The sequence below is a fragment of the Macrotis lagotis genome, chromosome 4, assembly GCF_037893015.1.
Source record: "Macrotis lagotis isolate mMagLag1 chromosome 4, bilby.v1.9.chrom.fasta, whole genome shotgun sequence".
Lineage (NCBI taxonomy): Eukaryota > Metazoa > Chordata > Mammalia > Peramelemorphia > Peramelidae > Macrotis > Macrotis lagotis.
The window spans coordinates 190,836,716-190,858,502 of record NC_133661.1 but is presented as its reverse complement, the minus strand read 5'-3'; the positions used below and the strand labels follow the sequence as shown (position 1 = coordinate 190,858,502).

The 21,787-nt window shown below is 38.7% G+C and overlaps 1 protein-coding gene across 1 annotated transcript in view; it reads right to left on the bottom strand.

Moving 5' to 3' along the window:
* The window catches only part of AVEN (apoptosis and caspase activation inhibitor), a 235,629-nt gene extending 214,574 nt beyond the window's left edge, over positions 1 to 21,055 (bottom strand). Inside the window, exons 1-2 of the mRNA XM_074236263.1 lie at positions 20,907 to 21,055; positions 3,789 to 4,323 (exon numbers count right to left, since the gene is read on the bottom strand). Of these exons, the coding sequence (XP_074092364.1) occupies positions 3,789 to 4,323; positions 20,907 to 21,055 (684 nt within the window). The remainder of the gene's footprint in view (positions 1 to 3,788; positions 4,324 to 20,906) is intronic.
* Between the last annotated feature and the right edge of the window lie 732 nt (positions 21,056 to 21,787).

Below are 21,787 nucleotides of genomic sequence, written 5' to 3'. Positions count from 1 at the left end.
TCTATCTCCCAACTAACCAAGTTTTATTTCATTTTATTACCCCTTCACATAGGAGTATAGGTGGTGTTCAAAGACTAGTTGCTAACTTGGAAGGAAAGTTGAGTCAACACACGGTAACAAGGGAGTAGAAAAGGAGTGGGCAGCTTTCAGAGAACAGTTGTACATTTGCTCATCTGGCTCATAATACTCACAAAGACTGATCTGATGAAAATGATGGGAAACTGTTAAATGAGAAACAAGAATTTACCAGCAGGAGAGTTCATCCATTTTTAAGAAAGCAGCATTTAATTTTATCAAAAGTGAAGCTTAGGGGCAGCTAGGTGGCAAAGTGGATAAAGCACCGGCCCTGGAGGCAAGAGTACCTGAGGTCAAATCTGACCTCAGACACTTAATAATTACCTAGCTGTGTGGCCTTGGGCAAACCACTTAACCCCATTACCTTGCCCCCCCCAAAAAAAGTGAAGCTTAGAGAGATGCAGGATTCTTAGTTCAGTAAAAAGGAAGATGAAACTCAGTTTTATGTGGATAGTAACAATCCAAAGTGCTTTTATGATGCCTTGAAGGCATCATATGGACCAATTCAACTTCTCAGTGCTATTAGAGTCACACTGATTAAGAGACAGAGACAGGATCCTAGAGAAATGGACTGAACACTTCCATAGTGTTTTTCATAGACCATCATCAATCAGTGAAGAAGTCACTGACCTTTACCTCAAGTTGAAGTCAATCTGTCAAAAGCCAAAGCTCCAATTGGAGAAGCAGCTTTTAATTCCATTAGGCTCCTTTCATGTAGCAAAGCACGTGGTTGCTGATTCTATTCTAGCTGAGAATTAAAAGGTAGGGGGGTCCATTGCTCGTACAAAAGCAGACTGAAATTATCCAGGTTATAAGGTAGGAGGAGGTTATGCCCTAGGAGTTCAAGGATGCCTCCACTGCCCATTTCTTTAAAGGTAAAAAGGGAATATAAATTGACCTATGACAATCATAGGGGTATTTCCCCCTTAGTCATTGCTGACAAGATACTTGCCAGAAGCCTCAATAGGCTGATCCTTCACCTGGAAGATGGTCACCTACCTGAGAGCCAGTGTGGCTTCAGAAAGGATTGAGGAACAGTCAATATGGTGTTTGCTGACCAACAACTCTAGGACAAATACCAGGAGAAGAACAGAGGTCTTCACACAACATTTGAAGATCTGACCAAGGTCTTTGAGACCACGAGGGCTTATGAAAAAGTATGTCAAAATTTGGTTGCCAGAGAAGTTGATCATAATGGCATGCTTGCTCAAGTTCTAGATAGTGAACAACGCACTAGTGATTCCCCAGTCAACAATGGAGTGAAACAAGACTATGTCCTTGCTCGTGTGCTTAGCATGAAGTTTTCAATCATACTGTCAAATGCCTTCAATGAGAATAACACAACACCAAGGGCTGCTACTGCTCTTTGGGTAAATTCTTGAACTTGAAAAGGTTACAGGGTCAAGACCAAAGTAGAGGGAAAGTTGGTGCATGATTTTCCATTTTCAGATGATTATGCATTCAATGCAGCCTCTAAATCAGAAATGCAACAAAGTATGGATCAATTCTGTTTATACTAATTTTAGCCTAACAATTAACAACAAGAAAACACAAGTGTTCTATCAGCCAGCACTATACCATCCACAGGTGGAACTGTTGGTTTCAGCTTATGGAGAAGTTTTGAATACTATGGATAAGTTCACTTGCCTTGGCAGTGCACTTTCCAAGGAGGTACACATTGCTAAATGAGGCTGACATAGGCATTGCCCGAGCTAGCTCAGTATTTGGGAGACTTTTAAAGGAAGTGTAGGAGAGAAGAGGTCTTAGGTTGCTTACCAAACTGAAGGTCTATACAGAGCCATCGTGATGACCTCATTTTTGTGTGCCTGTGAGATCTAGACAATTTACCAGCACCAAGCCAGGAAACTGAATTACTGCCATTTAAACTATCTTAAGAAGATCCTGAGGATCAGCTGGCAGGAGAAGATACCAGATACTGATTTCCTTTCTTGAGCTAAATTGCCAAGCATTCAAGCATTATTCTAGAGAGCACAACTATGATGGACTGGCCATGTTGTTCAAATGGCATACACTTGCCAAAAAGACTATTTTATGAAGAACTCAGATAGGATAAACACTATCAGTGAGGTCAGAAAAAGCAATAAAAGGACATCAAGGTCTCTCTTAAAAACTCTGGAACTAAATGTGCATGGGAAACACTGGCATAGTATCACCCAGCATGGTGTGCCTCATCAGAGAGGGTGCTGTGCTCTATGATCAAGGCAGAATTGAAGAGGCTCAATGGAAATGGGAGATGCATAAGTTTGGTAGAATTCATTTTATGTGTTCACAAGGACTATTTTTGCCAGACCTGTGGTAGAACATTCTGAGCTCATATTCATCTGAAAAGACACAGTCAAACACCCTGTAACTATAATAGAGTGATGTTATATTGGACCTCTTAGATAATGAAGGCCAGGAACCAACTCTTCACACAAGCTGAGGTCCAGCCAATCTGGCCTATTAAGTATTCCCTATCCATGACACTACATCTTCTACTTTTTTGCCTTTCTACAGTCCCCTGTATATGCAGGCACTCTCTCTGATTCACTTTTACAGCTTAAAATCTCTAGACTTTCCAAAGCACAGATCAGATGCCATTTTCTATAAAAGACCTTTGCCAATCCTATTCCCCACCCATTAGTGGTCTTCCTTTTGAAATTATTTTGTATTAACTTGTACTTACTTTGTATTGACTAATGTAAATGCACATGTACTCCCCCAATAGAATATAAGCTTTTTTTGAAGGTACAAGGTTATTTTTTTTGTATGTGCCCAGTACACAGTTGCTACTTAACAAATATTTGTTGAATTGAATTTATGCAGGATAATTTAGAATCCAAAGTCAAGTAGATAAGTTGTATCTTTCTAAGTAAGACATCTTCCTACTCTTATGTATCAGTTTGTGGCACCCTATTTCCCCTAGTGAGTTAAAAAATAAGAAAAAAGGGAGAAAACTGCAACTACTATGATTTTCAACGGTGATTTACCCCCAATGAGGTTATGCTAAAGAGCCTTCTGTTCAGAGTGGAATGGTCATAGAGGATACAAAAGCAAGTTGGCACAGGAGGAGAAAGCTGAGGCCACAAAGCCAGTTTGTCCCGAGTTCAGGACTCACCTCTGGCCTAAACATCTAATCTATCAGGGCCCCTAGACAGCTCTCTAAAAAGTTTAAATTCCAGAGCAGGTGCAATGTTATGGGCCAGCGGCCGGGCCCCTAAGGCCAGGAACAAACTAGACCCAGACCGCGTCTAAATGCCAAACAGCTGCCATGCCGCCCTCACCTTCCTTCTGAAGGATGCTCAGGGGACACGGGCACGGGCACACACACGCACACACGCACACACGCACACACACACGCGGTCCTGCTGTTATTCTCCGGCCGCTAGGCCAGCCGCACCCCCCATCCCTCTCCCGCGGAGCCCAGCGAACACGTGCTTTCACACGCCCCACTTCTAACACACGTCATACCTGCACACACACACACACACACACACGCACGCACACACAAACACACACACACGCACACACACGCAGGCCCGGCGGCTCCAGGGCCGGCTATCGCGACCCGTGGGTGGGGGCAGAGCCACGTCAGCACACACACACACACACACACACACACACACGCACGCACACACAGTCTCACACACACGGACACACGCACACACACGGACACACACGGACACACACACGCGCACACGCTCCTCCCTCACCAGCTCACTGGGCCCCGCGTCCGGGCCTCGCTGCTCCCGGCGGCCGCCCCGCTGGGGCCCGTGGGCCGCGCCGCCGCCGCCGCCGCCGCCGCCTCCTCCCCGGCCCCCGCGGGCCCCGCGGCCGCCCCGGCCTCGGCCCCGGCCCCGGCCTCGGTCCCAGCCTCCTCGGCCGCCGCCGCCGCCTCCGTCGCCGCCGCCTCTCGCAGCCGCGCCCAGCCCCGCGTCGGGCCCCTGCCCCGGCCGGTCCCGGTCCCGGTCCCGGTCCCGCTCCGGGCGCCGCCTGCCCCGGCTCCCTCGGGCCCCGCGCTCCGCCTGCATCGCCCCCCGCTGCCGCCGCGGCCCGGGCCTGGGAGAAGAGGGAGGCGGGGAGGGCAGGAGCGACCCGGCCCGGCCCGCCCCGGCCCGCCCCGGGAGCGCGGCTCTGCCGGAAACCGCCCGCGGGCCCGGGCCGCCCTCCCGGAGCTCGAGCCCGCCGGGCGGGGGCGGGGAGGGGCGCGCCGGGGGCCCGGGGCAGGGCGCCCACCCCTTCCCTTCCCTGGGGGGGGGGCCCGGGGCAGGGCGCCCACCCCTTCCCTTCCCTCGGGGGGGGGGGGGGGGGCCGGGGCAGGGCGCCCACCCCTTCCCTTCCCCCGGGTGGGGGGGGGGGGGCCGGGGCAGGGCGCCCACCCCTTCCCTTCCCTCGGGTCGGGGGGGGGGGGCCCAGGGCAGGGCGCCCACCCCTTCCCTTCCCTCGGGGGGGGGGGGGGAGGCGCGGCGGGCCCGTAGGAAAGGCGGAGAGGAGGCAGGGAGGGCAGGCGGGGGAGAGCCCAGGGCGGGAAGGGCAGGAACTGGGCGGCTAGGTGGTGCCCCGGACAGAGCACCGGCCCTGGAGGCAGGAGGACCTGGGTTCAAATCTGCTCTCAGACACTTCATAATGACCTAGCCATGTGGCCTTGGGCAAGCTACTTCGCCCCATTGCTTTGCAAAAACCTTAAAGGAAAAAAAAGGTCAGGAGTTGTGAGACAAGTTTGAAGAGCGCCCAGCCAGGGCACAGCAACTCAGGAAGCGGGTGTTCTCCTGCCTTCTTTCCTTTCCCTTTTCCCTTTCATTCATGGCCCCAGACATTCAGAGCCCAGGCCCTAGAAGGCTATTCAGAACATTGTTTTTGTTCAGTCCTGTTGGACTCTTTATGGTCCCATTTGGAGGTTTTCTGGGCAAAGATCCTGGGGTGGTTTTTCATTTCCTTCTCCATTTTACAGAGGAGGAAACTGAGGCAAACTAGGTTAAGTGACTTGCCTGTGTGACCAGACTCAAATAGCCAATAAGTATCTGAAGTCAAATCTGAAATCAGATCTTCCTGACTCCAGATCCAAAACCCCCCCTGCCCCATTTAGTACCACTCTTCTTCTCATTTTACTAGATAAGGAAACAAGAACCAGGAAGGTTAAAATGGCATGGAAAAAGTCATAATAGAGGCAGAATCTGAATCCAGTGCCTCTACCTATAATTCCAAACATGAATGAATGAAATAAAAAAAAAATATATATATATATATATATATGTATATATATATATATATATATATATATTAAATCCTTAATTATGTGTCAAAAACCACTATAACTGCTGGGAATACAAAGAGAAAATCAATATGATCCCCTTCCCTTAATTGTTAACACTGTATAAAACTCCCATTTTCTGTCTTTCCTGTTCATATATTAGACCTGTCTCAAACACTTAGGAATAAATTGATTTTTTTCCTAAGTTAGGCCATCAGGGACAATTGTTCATTTCCCCAAAACTCAGATAAAGGGAACACCAAAAATGAGGCAGGAAAGTGTTCTCTAGAACTTTTGCCCTAGAACTATACTCTTAAGGACCAAGAAGGTTAAGATTACTTACATTTTAGGAAATTAGAAGAGGCTTTATGATATATAGTAGTACAAAACTTTCTAGAGGCGTCAATATTTCCCATTTTCTTTATATTATTTTTCAGCCTCCAAAATAAGGCATTTCCCATGCTTTTAACTCAACATAGATAGATAGATAGATAGATAGATAGATAGATAGATAGATAGATAGATAGATATAGATATAGATATAGATAATTGGAATAGCTAGACATGCTTTGGATAAAATACTGGTCCTGGAATCAGAAAACTCATCCTTCTGACTTCAAATCCAGCTTCAAACATTTTCTAGATATTTGACCCTGAACAAGTCATTTAATTCTTAGTTTCCTCAGCTATAAAATGAACTGGAGGGAAAAAATGGCAAACCACTCTCAGTATCTGCCAAAGAAACCCCAAATGAAGTCATGAAGAGTCAGATATAATTGAACAGCATCATCTACAAAACTGTAACAACTTTTTTCCCAAGGGCTTCAATATTCTCACCTCGATTTGTTTAAACTGCTAATACTGAGAACATCTGTCATTTTAAATTAATATTAAGGAATTCTGCTTAATGTTTTCTTGGTTTTATTTCTTTACTGACTAGTTTTTCTGGTTGGTCAACTACAGATTGCTGCCTCTTTTACATATATTTTTGTAGCATTCCATCATCATAATTGCTAGAATTTATCAAGTCCAGCTTCCTTTTTATATCAAGCTTGATATTTATCTCTTTCTACTTCATAATACTTGGAAAAGTTATTGTGGTTTGATTTGGTGGGGGGGGTAGTTATTTGATCCACAAAATGATATTCTGAACACAAAAGCATTCTCACAAAAGACAAAGGAGTCACCATTATGGCAATTTTTTAAGCACAAAAGTAATATCCATATGGGGGAAGGAAATCTATACAACTGAGATATCAATCAGCAACCTGAACAGTTGCTGCCTTTCACCTAGCCTAAGTGATAGCTGTGGCTGGGTTTACCTAACAAAAGAAGCCTTCCACTACTTATTGCCTGGCTTTGTAGAAGAATTAGGTCTTATTAGTATGAGAGTATGAAGGGAAACTCCTTTGTGAACTGAACTAGCCCATCAAGTACTCTTTTTATTAATTTACTAATTTTTCCAAATATATGCAATGATAGTTTTCAACAAACCTTTTTGAAAGGTTTTGAGTTTCACGTTTTTCTATCTCCCTTCCCTCCCCCTCCTCCTGACAGCAATCTAATACAGGTTATACATGTATAACTACATTAAACATATTACCATATTAATCATGCCCATCAAGTACTCTTAAAGCATTTATTAAGCACCTATATTATTCAACAAACATTTTTGTGCCAAGAACTAGTCAGAGACTGATAGGTTCTAAGGATACAAAGAGAAAAGTAAACTCTCAAGGAACTGACATTCTCATGGAAAGAAACAGCAAATACATAAACAGGTATATACAAAGTAAGTGCAAAGTTATTTGAAGAGAGAACACAACAATCTGGATGGAGTAGGAATCAAGCAAGTCTTCACAAAGCCTGACTGAAAGACCTAAAAGGATTCTAGGGGCAACTAGTTGGCACAGTGAATATAGTTCTGGCTATGGAGTCAAGAGAATCTGAGTTCAAATACAACCTCAGACACTGATCCTGGACAAGTCACTTAGCCCTGTTTGTCTCAGTGTTCTTAACTGCAAAAATGTGGTGGGAAAGGAAATGGCAAACCACTCCAGTATCTTTGCCAAGAAGATCCAAATGAAATTTCAAAGAGTTGGACATGACTGAACCACAACAGAGATAGTGGTAAAGAATATGTACAATCCAAACAAGGAAACAGCCAGTGCAAAGGCTAAGGAAACAGATGTAGAAATGTTTAAGAAACAATAAGGAGGTAAATCTTACTGGATTTTTTAAGTATATGAAGAGGAGTGTAAAGGGAAAAGAAAAGGGAATCCAGGACAGAACCTTAGCTGAGATCCACATTTGGAGAGTGATAGAGAACACAAGAAAATGAGAAGCAATCACATGCATGAAAGAACTAAGAAAAGAGAGTATATGGAGGAGAGGAATACCTTGTCAAGTGCCAAACTTGAGCTCTGGCTCAAGAATTTTGACTGAGAAAGAGAGGAGATACTTGGATAAAAGCCTGAGAGGATAGTAGTGAAGGTTTTGTTGAAGATGAGCATGTGTATAAATCATGGAGAAAGAAATGATTCAGAGGGAGTTTGGAGAAGGAAAGAATATGATTATGGAAGTGAATTATGGAGAAAATTGGAAGAAATAGGATCAAGAATTCACCTATAAGACTTAGTATTAACCAACAGAAAAGTCATTGGATCAAAGACTGGAGTAAAGGAGGAGGAATGGGGAATGATAAGGGTTTGTGAGATACAGAGAAGGAAAGAATGATAACTGCTGATTTGTATAGTTCTTTACAATTTACAATGCATTTTTCCATATACTTTCTCATTTGATCCTCACAATCTTTTGGAGTAAATAAATACTGTTATCCTCGTTTTACAAATAGCAGAAATTAAATAACAGAAAGTCACTTAACTAGTAACTGATTCAAATTCAGATCTTCCTGAGTCCATGTGGGGTGTTCTATTTGCTATACCACTAAGAAAAGGAAGTTCACAGAAAATGGCCTTTATCTCATCTTTGAGTTGATCATTGCCATCCACTAATGTTCTTTTAACATTAGGAGAAATCAAGGAAAACCTCCAGCATGTTGGGTAGACCTCTTACTATGAACTAATAGGAAGATGTGAACTAGAGGTGTACAGGAAACACAGATATAGATGAGCTGGGATCATCATGATAGGGAAAAAACATCTAGTTCTAAGATCAGAAATCTAGATGTGGAGGTTTATTTAGTTCAACCCTTTCACTTTTCAGATCTCACTCTAGTTCTAGAGCTGTCTAAAAAGGCTAATTGATTTGTTCACAACCATATGAGTAGATTTTGAACCTACATTCTCTTGACATCCATAATAAAATAATTTCTAGGGGTTAGGAAAGAAAGAACCAATATCTGGGAAATTTAGAAAGGCCTTATTTAGGAGGTTGTACTTGAGAAGAATTTTGATGATATATAGAATGTCAAAAGACTGAACTAAGGAGGTAGAACTTTCTGAAAAATGAATAATATACAAAAGAATGGGAACAGCAGACAATGTCATGTATAGAGAAAAATATTAATTTTGTTATACTAATTTTATTTGAAACATAGAATATGTGAGGGGAAGTAATTAGAAGCCAGTCTGTAAAGGTGACTTTGAGCCAAATTGTGAAAGGCTTTAAATATTATACTGATGCAATTGTCACTAAATATTTTATTTAAAAGCCTCTTATGTGGGCGGCTAAGTGGCTCAGTGGATAGAGCACTGGCCCTGGAGTCAGGAGTACCTGAGTTCAAATCCAGCCTCAGACACTTAATAATTACCTAGCTGTGTGGCCTTGGGCCAGCCATTTAACCCCATTGCCTTGCAAAAAAACTAAAAACACACAAAAAAACCTCCTATGTGCCAGTCACAGTGTTAAAAGTTACAAAGAAGGGCTCTAAAGGAGCTGTGACAGTCTGATGGGGGGAACAATATGAAGACTATATACAAACAAACCATATACAGAATGGCAAATAATCAGTAGAGGGGATGCACTAGAATTAAGGGAGATCTGGAAAGATCCCTCATGGAGAATGGAATTTTAGTACAGATTTGAAAGCAGTCAAGAAGCAGATATGAGGAAGAACATTTTAGGCGGGGGGGGGGGGGGGGCAGTTATTGCAAATGCCCAGAGTCAGCAGATGGAGGTTTTTGTGTAGAATATCAAGGAAGCAAATGTCACTGGATTGAAAAGTTCTTGGGGAAGAGGTTTTGAGAGAGAGGCATAAGGCATAAAAAGACTGAAAAGATTGGGAAAGAGAGGTTATGAAGGGCTTTGAATGCCGAACTAGATTACATTTCCAACTGGGTTGTATTCCTTTGGACTTCCCTATCATTCCCCCATGCTGTATTCCTTCACTGCTCTTTTTAGTTTCATTTTATGTGTTATCTTCTGCAGTTAGACTGCAAGCTCCTTTTGGACAGGGACTATCTTTTCATTGTTTACGTCCTTGGCACTTAGCATAGTGTTGTATACATATTGTTCACTTTTTCAGTAATGCCCTACTCTTCAAGATTCCATTTGGAGTTTTCTTGGTTTTTCTGTTTCCTTCTCCATTACAGATGAGAAAACTTTAAGGTATACTGGGTTGGATAAGTGATTTGCCCAGGGTCACACAGCTAGTAAATGTCTGAGACCAGATTTGAATTTGGAAAGATGAGTCTTCCTGCCTCCAGGGCTGGCACATAATGGGCACTTAATGCTTATTGATTGTGCCTTAAAAAATTAGTAAACTACATCCCAGTTCAACTCAATGATGTCACAACAAAAAGGAAAAGACAAATATTTACAAAAATATAGCAACAGTTTTGGTTGTTTCAGGGAACTGTACTCAAAGGGGGTACCCATTAATTGGAGAATGCCTAAACAAAGGATGGCAGATGAATTAAATAGAATATTATTGCATTGCTAGAAATGACAAAAGGGATAGCAGCTCTGATTATGGTCACAAAGAATTGGAAACCAAACAAACTGTGGTATATGTATGTTATGGAACACTTGTTCTTTTAGAAACCAGGAGGGTTGGGATTTCAGAGAAGCCTGGAAAGACTAGAATGAATTGATACTGAGCAAGATAAACAGAACCAGGAGAACATTGTACACTGTAACAGCAACATGAGGGTGATGATCAACCTTAATGGACTTGCTCATTCCATCAGTGCAAAAAATCAGGGACAATTTTAGGGTATCTGCAACAGAGAATACCATCTGTATCCAGAAAAACAACTGTGGAGTTTAAACAAAGACCTTCATTAAAAAAAAAAAAAAAAGTTGTGTATGTACTATGTACCTACATTCATATGTACTATGAAATTTTGCTATCTCTTATATTTTATTTTTTCCTCAAGGATATGATTTCTCTCTCAACACATTCAATTTTGATCAATGTATAGCATGGAAACAATGTAAAGATTATCAACCTGCCTTCTGTAGGGGTGGGGGAGGGAAGGGAGGGTGGGGGAAATTTTTAAAATTCAAATATTGCAAAAAAATGATAGCTAGAAAATACTATTATATATAATTGGAAAACAAAATATAAGCAAAAAAAAAAGAAATGACAAAAGAGATAGATTCAGTGAAAACTGAGAATATTTGTATAAACTGAGGCCAGTGTAATGAAAAGAACCAACAGAACAGTTTGTCACAGTAATTTAAAGGCAAACAGCTCTGTAAGACTTAAGAACTCTAATCATTTAAATGACCAGTCATGATTCCAGCAGACTGATAATGAAGAATGCTTCCCTTTTCTAAGCAGAGAAGTGATAGAGATACAAAATAAGACATTTTTTATACTTGATGTCTGTGTGAATTTGCTTCGCTTAATTATACTTATTTGTTAGATGGTAGGACTTTGATTTTGGGACAGAGAATAAGGAGAATTGTGGATAATAAGAAAAAATCAATGAAATATTTTTAAAAAACAAGAGAGCAGAGAAACTTCAGGTGTCATAGATCAGCATAGTATTGGCACTATCATGTTAATATGAACTTTTTCAAAGTAAAAAAAAATTCACATTTATCCTTTTCTTGTTCTATTTATATAGACATGGTGAGGTTTATCAAGTTCATAATTTAAGGAAAACTTTTTAAAGTTGCCTGCCGAGTAAAGTTCAAACTCCTTTGCCTTACATTTGTGATCTTCCATAATTTGTTACTATTCTCTTTTTCAACCTTATTTTTTTATTACTTTCCTCCAAATACTGTGCTTTAACCATATATATCTAATCTCTGCCTTAAACCCTTCCCAATGTGTTCACTCACCCCTGTGCCTTTGTTCATGTTTCCTCTTCCTGAAATTTCCTCCATTTCTCTCTTCACCTATTGAATTCTTAGCTGTTCCATAATGTCCAATTCAAATATTACTTTGCCTGTAAAGCCTTTCCCGTGTATGACTATCTTAACAAACTTCACATAAACTTTAATTTTACATTTCTCCTTTGCACTTTTGCATTATCGTGAATTGTAAATTATTCCCCCTACATACTCTCTATCCATAAGGATTGACATCTTTTCTATCATCACTACTTCCTACTACAATGGTTGACATAGAACAGGAATGAAATGCCTGGTCAATGTTGTTGAGTAAATTACCCTTAGAACTTTCTCAAGCTCCCAAGATTATTCCCAGCCACAACCTCTGCCTTACTTTTTCCCCAATTACACATATATGTTCTTTTTTCTCCTGGTTGTTTTAGAACTTGACATAATGATGATAAAGTTATATGTGCCTCCTTAAGATGGTTTTTCTTTGGAAAAACAAAGAATTTTATTCTCATCCTCTCACTCAAGATCATCTTGACACTAGATTGACTTTCCATTATAAATTGTGACATTTTTCAAAAAGAAAAGTACCTTCTAATAGCTCAGAACAAATCATAATAATTTTTTCTGAACACTGCATCCTTTTCTCAGGGCTCTCAAATATATACACATCTCATATATACACATGATCATCTCTATTCTTCCCTTAATCCTTGCAATTTTGCAAAGATGGTTGCAAAGACAACACCAATATCAAATTAAATAGGTGAAGCATTTACTGTTTACTTTGTGTCAAGAAGGGTGCTTCGGCATTCAATGGGAATGCAAGCAAGGCAAGTCAGGATATAAGGGTGATGGCAACGGTGAGGAAGTGTCCAGGAAAGATACCAGCAGAATCCAAAAGGCCAAGGGCAGAAGTCAAAATTCTAGTGAAAGATGAGGATGAAATTGAAGAAAAAGCTAAAGATAAAAAGTCACTGCATGTATAATTTCATTTGCTGCAATGCAGCACTTTAAAACAAACTGTTGATTCTGAAAAATGAAAAATAAATGTTGAATGATTATTACTATTTCTTAAAGGAATTTATTATCTTTCAGGGCTACAATATCCTACCCTCTCACTATTTATCTTCCCTCAAATCCTTTAAAACTCTACCTTTGCAACAAAAATCTCTCAAATGAAAAATATATATATAGAACACTTCAAAGCTATAAAATAATATAAATGTAAGTTACTTTCTACACATTCAGTATCTCTTATATTGCTTTCTAATATGGCTAAAGGACAGTATTTGGAGGAAAGTAATAAAAAATAAAGTTGAAAAAGAGGATAGCAACAAATTGTGGAAGATCATAAATGTAAGGCAAAGGAGTTTGAACTTTACTCGGCAGGCAAGTTTAAAAAGTTTTCTTTCCCTCATCATATGGGATATCTTTGACTTCTCTGATGTTTCACAAATAAGCATTCTAAACCATTGTTGCTCTTAATTGTTTTATCTTCATTTGGCAAGAAGCCAAGTATTGAGTGAATTAGAATAGTTTTATTTTGGTCTCCTTATTTTGGTGACTTTGTTATTCATTAAACTTTCAGAAAAAGTAATAATCAAATTGGTTACATATATTTTTCATATTTTCAAAATCAATAGTGTTTGAACTGGTTACAGTAGAACTGTAATTATACTGTAATTATATACAGTGACTATCCTTTTCTTTGGTATTGATTTTGACTTTTGCTCTACTTTATGGATGAATGATGTGACCCACACAACTATTGATAGGAAGATGACTCAGTAACAAAACCATTTCTTAAATATTGTCAATTTCATTTTAGTAACTTTGATATTATTCAATGCTTACCACATTCAATAAGTACCTTCCACCTCATTTTGAAAAAAGTTATGCTATACTTGGGGGAGGTTCCTGAGTGATCTATATAATTCTAAATTATATTTCCCAACATTATACTCCCCCCCCCTCTTTTCCCCTTGTACCAACTAAGACAGCACCAAGTATCAGAGTATGATTTAATTTTGTTTAATGATTCTTGTCAAGTTCTTCAGGGCATTTCTTTACTTCATCCTCTGCAATAGATGTTGATAATACAAGCTATCAATTATCTTCACAGTGGCCTTTTTGCTTACATTGACTTACATGTGAAATTATATTTCTATTTGCCTTTGGCTACAAGATGAAACCAAGCCTGGAAATTATTTTATTTGTTTTTCCAAGGAGAATATACATGATCTGTCCTTCCATCTCACTACAGCTGCTCAGAGTACTATAACTAACCATGCAAGGCACTAACTGGTGTGTTGTCTAAGCTAGTCCATATCATTCAACTGGGCATGGACTAATATACCTGATCATCTCCCAGGCTTTAACTACAAGCTCCCTACCAATTGAGTACATAGAGTCTGGAGACAAATAAATTGCAGAAATGTCATAACTAAGTTGACTTATGCTCTCATCTGGATCTCTCAGTAACTTGGATAATCAATCTCACTTCTATTTTCAGAATATGCCTAAAGAACTTAGCAAATAAGCTGAAATGTAAATGCACAGAAGTAAAGCATAACAACATTTACATCTGATTAGCAGGAATAGTTTCAGATGCTTCTGGTAAAACCTAAATTTCCAGTTTCCCGACTCACTTCCATTATGAATTGTTGTTCTCACAAGGAAAGAAGAGACAAAAGTACTCAAAGGCCTTTGTAGAGAACCACTAGCAATATTTTTTAATATCAAAGTAAAGAGAAAAGGTAACTTTCTCACCAAGCTTGAGTTTACCTTCCCTTCTTTGGTGACTGGTTGTTGTATGACATGCAAATGAATTAGATTTATGTAGCTGATAGCAATCACTGACTATGCTTCCTGGTCAGTAAACAAGTCACACCTACTGTCCAACACTATAGCCAGTAGTCTGCTCCTTCCTTCCTTGAGTCTCTCCCAAAGTGTTACTGGCTCTTTAGACACTGGGCCAGTTGCCCAGGAACATGTCTTAAAAATCCCATGAACTACTCCTGTGAATTTTCCCCTCTTCTTCCAGCTACCCATATGGCCAGATACAGAGGTACATGTCATAGCCAAACCCTGGGATTATTCCTCTCTGCACTCCATATCTCTTTGGTGCCTAAATATTTTGAGAAAAGCTGCTCAGTAGGAGGTTGTTTGCAAAACAGTTGCTTTAGGTTAACAATTAAAATGAGAGTAACTGACCTAAAAGATCACTTTCTACACTAAGATGAAAAGATAACATCTCTCTAAAACGCAATATATCAAAAACTTTTAGCCTTTTTGCAAGGAGAACTATTTTTAATTTCCCAAAAGACCTGAAATTACTGGAAGGAAAGATGACATAATGATAATAAACAATGTAAAAATCTTGAGGATAGGAACAGTTTTATTTTCCCCACCCCTAGGTATACAATACTAATGGGAACTTAATCAATTATTAGTTGAAATAACTCAGAGGTTCAGAAAAAGAGAAAGATGTACTACTGTGTTTCCCACTGAAAAACCCTGAAAATCAGAGAGAAGTATAACAAAAAAGAGGGGCAAGAAATCAGCAATTAGCTGGGAGTCTAGCCTTCAGATTTGCTAGTGGAACTCAATTTATTATCTTGGAATTCCAATAGCAAATCCTGTAGCTCCTAGAACAATGCCATGCATTTTATGAGCTTTTTGTGTTTGATGAGAAATAACTAAGAATAAAGGCAATATACTGCCCCCTAGCAAAAGTATTCTCGAGACAAAGCTACATGGGAATGATTGAGTATGCATCTGCCTATAGTCACTCAGGTAGAGTTTTCAGGTTGATTTCTGATAGTGACAAACCAACTTCAGAATTTTAATGTTTCTTGATATTTGAAGAGGATAAGTATAAAAAATATTGAGAATTTTTTTGTTTCTTTTTTGAAAAAAGTTTTATTGGTATTTTTCTTCTAAAACTATCTTTACAATATCATAAACCGTACTACTGGTTTTGCTTACTTCACTTGAACTGATTTCTCTAACCTATCTTCTTTATCATTTCTTTTTGCCCAGTAGTAATCTGTCACATTCATAGACCATAATTTACTCAGTCATTCTTTAATTAATGGGCATTCTCTTACCCTTCTTGAACTGTCACTATTCAGTCCCTCCCTTCACCCCCAGTAGAATCTTCTCTTCTGGCTAGAGATAAGCCAAACAAATTGATTGATTGGCTAAGTCTATCAAAGTATATTTCATTTCACAACTGGAATCAGTTACCTCAGCCTAGAAGAAAAAAGGCAAACTTCATAGTCAATTCCTCTGGAGTCAACATTAGCCAATGCATTACTCAATTCTGATGTCTTTTTTTCCTAATATTTTATTGAAGCTTTTTTTATATTGCTATCACTTCCCAGTAAAACTCTCTGCCCTTTAGAACACTTCTTTGTAACAGAGTCTAATTGTAATTAAGTGTAAAATTCTTTACCCCAAAAATAGTAATTATTGGCTATATGTACTTCATTGGACACATATAATCTACCCCATTGTGGCAAGAAGTAAGAATCATGCTTCTCTTCCATATCTCTGAAATCTAGATTGGACATGGAATTGATTCTGATGTCTCAATATTGATTACAGTCATCATGTAAATGTTTTCTTAGTTCTACTTATTTTGTTTTGCATTACTTCATACAAGGCTTCCCAAGTTTCTCTGAAGCCTTTATATATTCTTATTTTGCAACAATATTGTTACTTAGAGAAATTACAATTGATTTGATGGCTCTCCATTAAATGGGTAACCACTTTGCTTTTGGTTCTTTGCTATCATAAACAATGTTGAAATAAATATTTTTAATAGATAGGAGCTTTCCACTTATCTTTGAGCACCTTGGGGTATATGCTAACTTTTTATTCTATTTTCAATTTTATTTTTTAAATCTCTATTCCTCCACTGGGCATACTTTTAATGATAGATAGATAGATGGATAGATAGATAGATAGATAGATAGATAGATAGATAGATAGATAGATAGATAGATAGACAGATTTATGCATGGTTTGGCAAGACGAAATTGCTAAGTTCCTCAGATCCAGAGATGATTCTGTCCCGCATCTTAAGTTCTTCATTTCTCAATAAAAAGATGAGTGGCATTTTACCACTTTCATTCTTTTGAACTTGTGGCTTAGCATTCTAAAGTACTTCAAAGTTAGTTATCATTGTCTAGATTGTTCACCCAGTTGTGCTAACTTCATTTCGCTTCAGTTTATAAAGGTTTTTCTATTTTCCTCTGAAATTGTCCATTTAATCATCTCTGTGACACAAAAATATTCCACTATATTCCTTTACCATAATCATTTATCTATTCTTTTTTTACATTTACATAGGTTTTATTTATTTTGAGTTTTATAATTTTTCCCCTAATCTTACTTCCCACCCCCACCCCCCACAGAAGGCAATTTGCCAGTCTTTACATTGTTTCCATGGTATACATTGATCCAAATTGAGTGTGATGAGAGAGAAATCATATCCTTAAGGAAGAAACATAAAATATAAGAGATAGCAAGATCAGACAATAAGATATCAGTTTTTTTTCCTAAGTTAAAGGTAATAATAGTCCCTGGTCTTTGTTCAAACTCCACAGTTTTTTCTCTGGATACAGATGGTATTCTCCATTGCAGACAGCCCCAAATTGTCCCTGATTGTTTCACTGATGGAATGAGCAAGTCCATCAAGGTTGATCATCACCTCCATGGTTCAGTTAGGGTGTACAGTGTTTTTCTGGTTCTTCAGCTCATCTCATTCAGCATCAGTTCATGCATCATTTATCTATTCTCCAAAAGAAAGATAGCACACAGACAATTAGTTCTAATAGTCAGCTACCTTAAAAAAAGCTAAAAAATATTTTATACAAATGAATCCTTTTCTTATTCTTTGATTAATATACTATATAAATATAGATATATTTAATAGTGATATAACATATATATATATATGTTTAATAGTGATATAATGAGATCAAAGGATATAGACAGTCTCTTGACTTTCTGAGTATAGTTCTAAATTGTTTTCCAGAAAGGTTGAACCAATTCAAGTTCCACCAACAGGGCATCAGTTTGTGCCTATTTTCCTATAGTCAGTTCAATATTTGTCATTGACTTGTCAGTTTTTCCAGTCTGATAGATGTAAGTCTTTTGATTAATCTCAATGTTACTTTTACAGCATTTTTTTCCTATGAGTGCTAATAGCTTTGATTTCTTCCTTTGAAAACTACCTATTCATATTCTTTGATCATTTTATCAAGTGAGAAATGGATCTTAGTCTTAAATTTAAATCAGTTCCTTAAATATCTTGGAAATGATAATCTTAATAAAATAAAGTTGTTGCCAAGGTTTTTTCCCCAGTTACATGTTTCCTTCTCATTTTTACTACATTAGATTGGTTAGTGTAAAAACATTTTAATTTTTTATAATCAAAACTATTCATTATATCGGGTTTCCTTTATATCTTAGCTTTACTGTCAATGTGTTTAGTCATGATCCTTTCCCTTTTCCATAGAAATGAAAGACAATATCTCCTTTAATTTATTTATGATGTGAATTTGTATCTATAAATCACATATCCATTTAGAATTTATCTTGTGTATATGGTATGAGATGTCAGTATAAATCTCATTTTCTGCCAGACTGCTTCCCAGTTTTCTGGCTGTTTTGTCAAATAATGTACTTCTTTTCCCTATTGGACATCTTAGATAATATACTACTGTGTTTCTATATGTTGTATACCTAATTTATATGTTGTATACCTGGTCCATCCAATCAACCTCACTTTTTTAAACCAATATCAAATTGTTTGAATGCTTACTGCTTTGTTGTATTATTTTTTAATTATAGATCCCCTTCCTCCCCACTTAATTCACTATTGCTCTTGAAATTCTTGACCTTCTGTTCCTCCAGATGAATTTCATTTTTCCCCTAGTTCTATAAAATATTCATTTAGTATAGCACTAATTGAATAAATTAAGTAGTACTGTCACTTTTATTATATTGGCTCAAATGACCCATGTTTAATTTTGTTCTCATCTCCTTCTTTAAAAATAAACAACCTAATATTTGTGATTTTATAAGTGAAAGTCAATTTTTCCTCTGTTGTTACTTTTCTACTTGAACTACTCCAAATTTCATGATTTTTCTTCCCTCCCCTTATCTCAATCCCCTTGTTAAGTTTAATGTATTTCTATACCAAAAATTGGGTGTATGTTCGGTTTTCCTGTATCTTCATTAGATGGAATTGAAGTTCATCAGATGCCTATGTTGTACCCCTTCTTTCATAATTATATGCTTTTCATTTTATATACTTTTCTGTTGCAGTAGTAACTTCCTTTGCCTCCCAATTATAGTCCCTGTTCCTACCATTTTTGTCTTTTTCTAAGACCATTTAGAACATGATTCTTATCATTTTAACTTTTCCCTATGATCCTTAAAAATATTAAAATTACAAAAAGATATTTGTTACTTATCCCTTATATGTAAATAAAATAGCCATGAAAAGAGCATATTCTCTTTCAAATAAAAAATATTTATACCTTTCTGTTGGTGCTTGCATTTCCACTTTAAAATGTCCCCTCAGTTCTGGTATTTTCATTATGAATTCTTGGAAATCTTTTTTCATTAAAGACCCATTCTTCCCCAATAAAATTATACATAGTTTTGCCAAGATAGGTTATTCAATCTCTATCTCAGTAATCCATAATTAATGTTAAGTAACTTGCCCAGGATCACACAGCTAGTAAGTATTTGAGGTCAAATTTGAACTCAGATTCTGTTGACTCTAGGGCTGCCCCAGAGATAGGTTTTTCTTGATGGTAAACTTTGATCTCTTATCTTTGGGAGTATCATGTTCCAAGCTCTCCTTTAGACTGTCAGCTACTAAATCTTGTATAATCCTTATTGTAACATTTTGATATTTAATTTTTTTTTCTACTTGGAGATATTGGATTTTTCCTAGGGTAGATCTGAGATATTTCTTGCTTTTTTTTTCTTGGAGGTGACCAGTAGACTTTTTTTTTAATTTTTACTTCGTCTTTGGTTCTAAGACTTCCTGGTAACTACCATTTTTAGCAATCATGATTTCTTGATAGCTCAATAATTCTAAGATTGTTTCTCTTTGACATAGTTCTTAAATTTTCTTTTTTTCCTTTGTAGTCTTTTAGTTTTCTTTTGGTTTTTCTTGTCATTAATTATTGTGTCATTTTAACTACAGTCTATACTAATTTTCAAGGCCTTCATTTCTTGAATGAATTTTCCCGCCATCTGTTAATTAAATTTCTTTGCCATTCTTTAGCTTTTTTCCATCCTGTATCTCTCATTTCCTCCATGTACTCTTGCAGTACCTTTGAACAGAACATTTCTTTCTTTACATGGATTTGTTGTGAAGTTATTATTCTTTTTGGAACCTCTCCTGTTACAGGTTCTGACTAGGGTCCTTTATCCATATTGTTGGGGTCAACAGCTAATCCTATACTGCAGGATCAGAGAATCTCAGGTCTTCGGAACATATGGTACTAACAAGGCAAACACAGGTGGGACTTGAAATTCAATAAATCTAGGAGCTTTTTAGGGTTAGGATTTCTAATTTGATAACTTTGTATGGCCAGCAAATGATGTTATAAATATCCAAATAACCCTTAGCAGGAAAAGGTTCCCCATTCTTGCTTTACTGGGTTCCTGCTCTAGGTTGCTAGGAATGCTTGAACCAGATTTTGCCCTAGAGCCATTCTCCTGAAGGTTGACTGAGGTGCCCCCTCTGAACTCTATTTGAAAAAACCCAGGGCTACTCTTTCTGCTTGGCTAGGGTTTGTTTTGAAAGCTCTTAGTATTGAGTCAGTTTCAGGTCTATTTCCAGTCAAGATTGGAAAAGGCTTAGGCTGAGCTATAGTGTTCTTTGGCTACATAGACACCCACTGTCTCAAAGGCTTCAGGTCACCCATTCACCCTCAGCACCCTGTGTTCTGCTCTCAACCTGCCCCAGTTTGTTTCTCTGTCCTGGATCTCTGTAGATTCTTGGATTGGTTGAAAAGACAATCAATGCATTAGACTTCCAGCCAAGATGGGGGAGAGAAGATAGGCACTGTGCTAAGGTCTGGTTTCCCCTCAGAAATAACATGAAAGAAACCTCTTAATAGAAATTCAATTGACAAAACCAAGAAAGAGAAACTAGGAGAAGAACATCTACCAACAAGGTCTGTTTGAGGGGAACGTGGGTGAACTGGGAGAGCGAGCCCAGGGGCAGTGGGAGGGTGAAGCCAGAGGATCAGCCTTAGCCACAGAGGTTTTGCATGTGGATCTGAGGGCCAACCTTAACTGTGGAGATTCTGCCTGTGGGAGCAGAGGTCTGGGAAGTCCCAGTGCAACTGGAAGGTGAGTTCTAGCCCAGAGAGTGACAAAGTGTGACTGTATCAATCTGCTCAGCTTGGGGATGGACATTGATCTCCAGGGCTCAGCCATGAGCTCCACACTCTCAGGGGAGCCCTCTTCCCAGAACAAACACAATAACAGTCCCTTCCCCTCCCCTGGCTCAGGTGTGGGTATCAGAACTCCCTCAGCTGAACAGGGAGATTAACATTCTCACCCCAGGGTCCAGCCCACATTGTTCAAGGATAACAGTATCCATCTGCGCCCCCTCCCCCCTCCAAGCCTAGGGTGAGAGCCTCAAATAAAGGTCACAGACACTCCAGAGAAAGCAGTTAGCACCAGCTACTCCTCAGCCCACTTGGAGTTACAAATCCAGTGATTTTTCAAAACCAAACCTCTGTGAGTCAGCCCCTCCCCCAACACAAGATCCTAGGAAAATGAAGAAAAGTCAGCAGAAAGGGGTGGGGCATTGAAAACTACTTTGAAACAATAGATCCTAACCCAGAGCTGTCTAGAACTTCTGAGGAGAATATGAGTTGGTCTCCAGCCCAGAAAGACTTCCTAGAAGAAATCATGAAGGAGTTTAAAAACCAATTGGGAAAATTGGGAAAAAGAAACTCAAGATTAAATTGACACCTTACAAGAGAAAATCAATATCTTGCAACAAGAAAACAAATCCTTAGAAAATACAATTGGTGACAAATGGTCAAAGGCTATGCAAAGACAATTTACAGATGAGGAGATCAAAGCAATCCACAGCCATATGAAAAATTGTTCTAAATCATTAATTATTATTGAAATGCAAATTAAAGCTTCTCTGAGGTA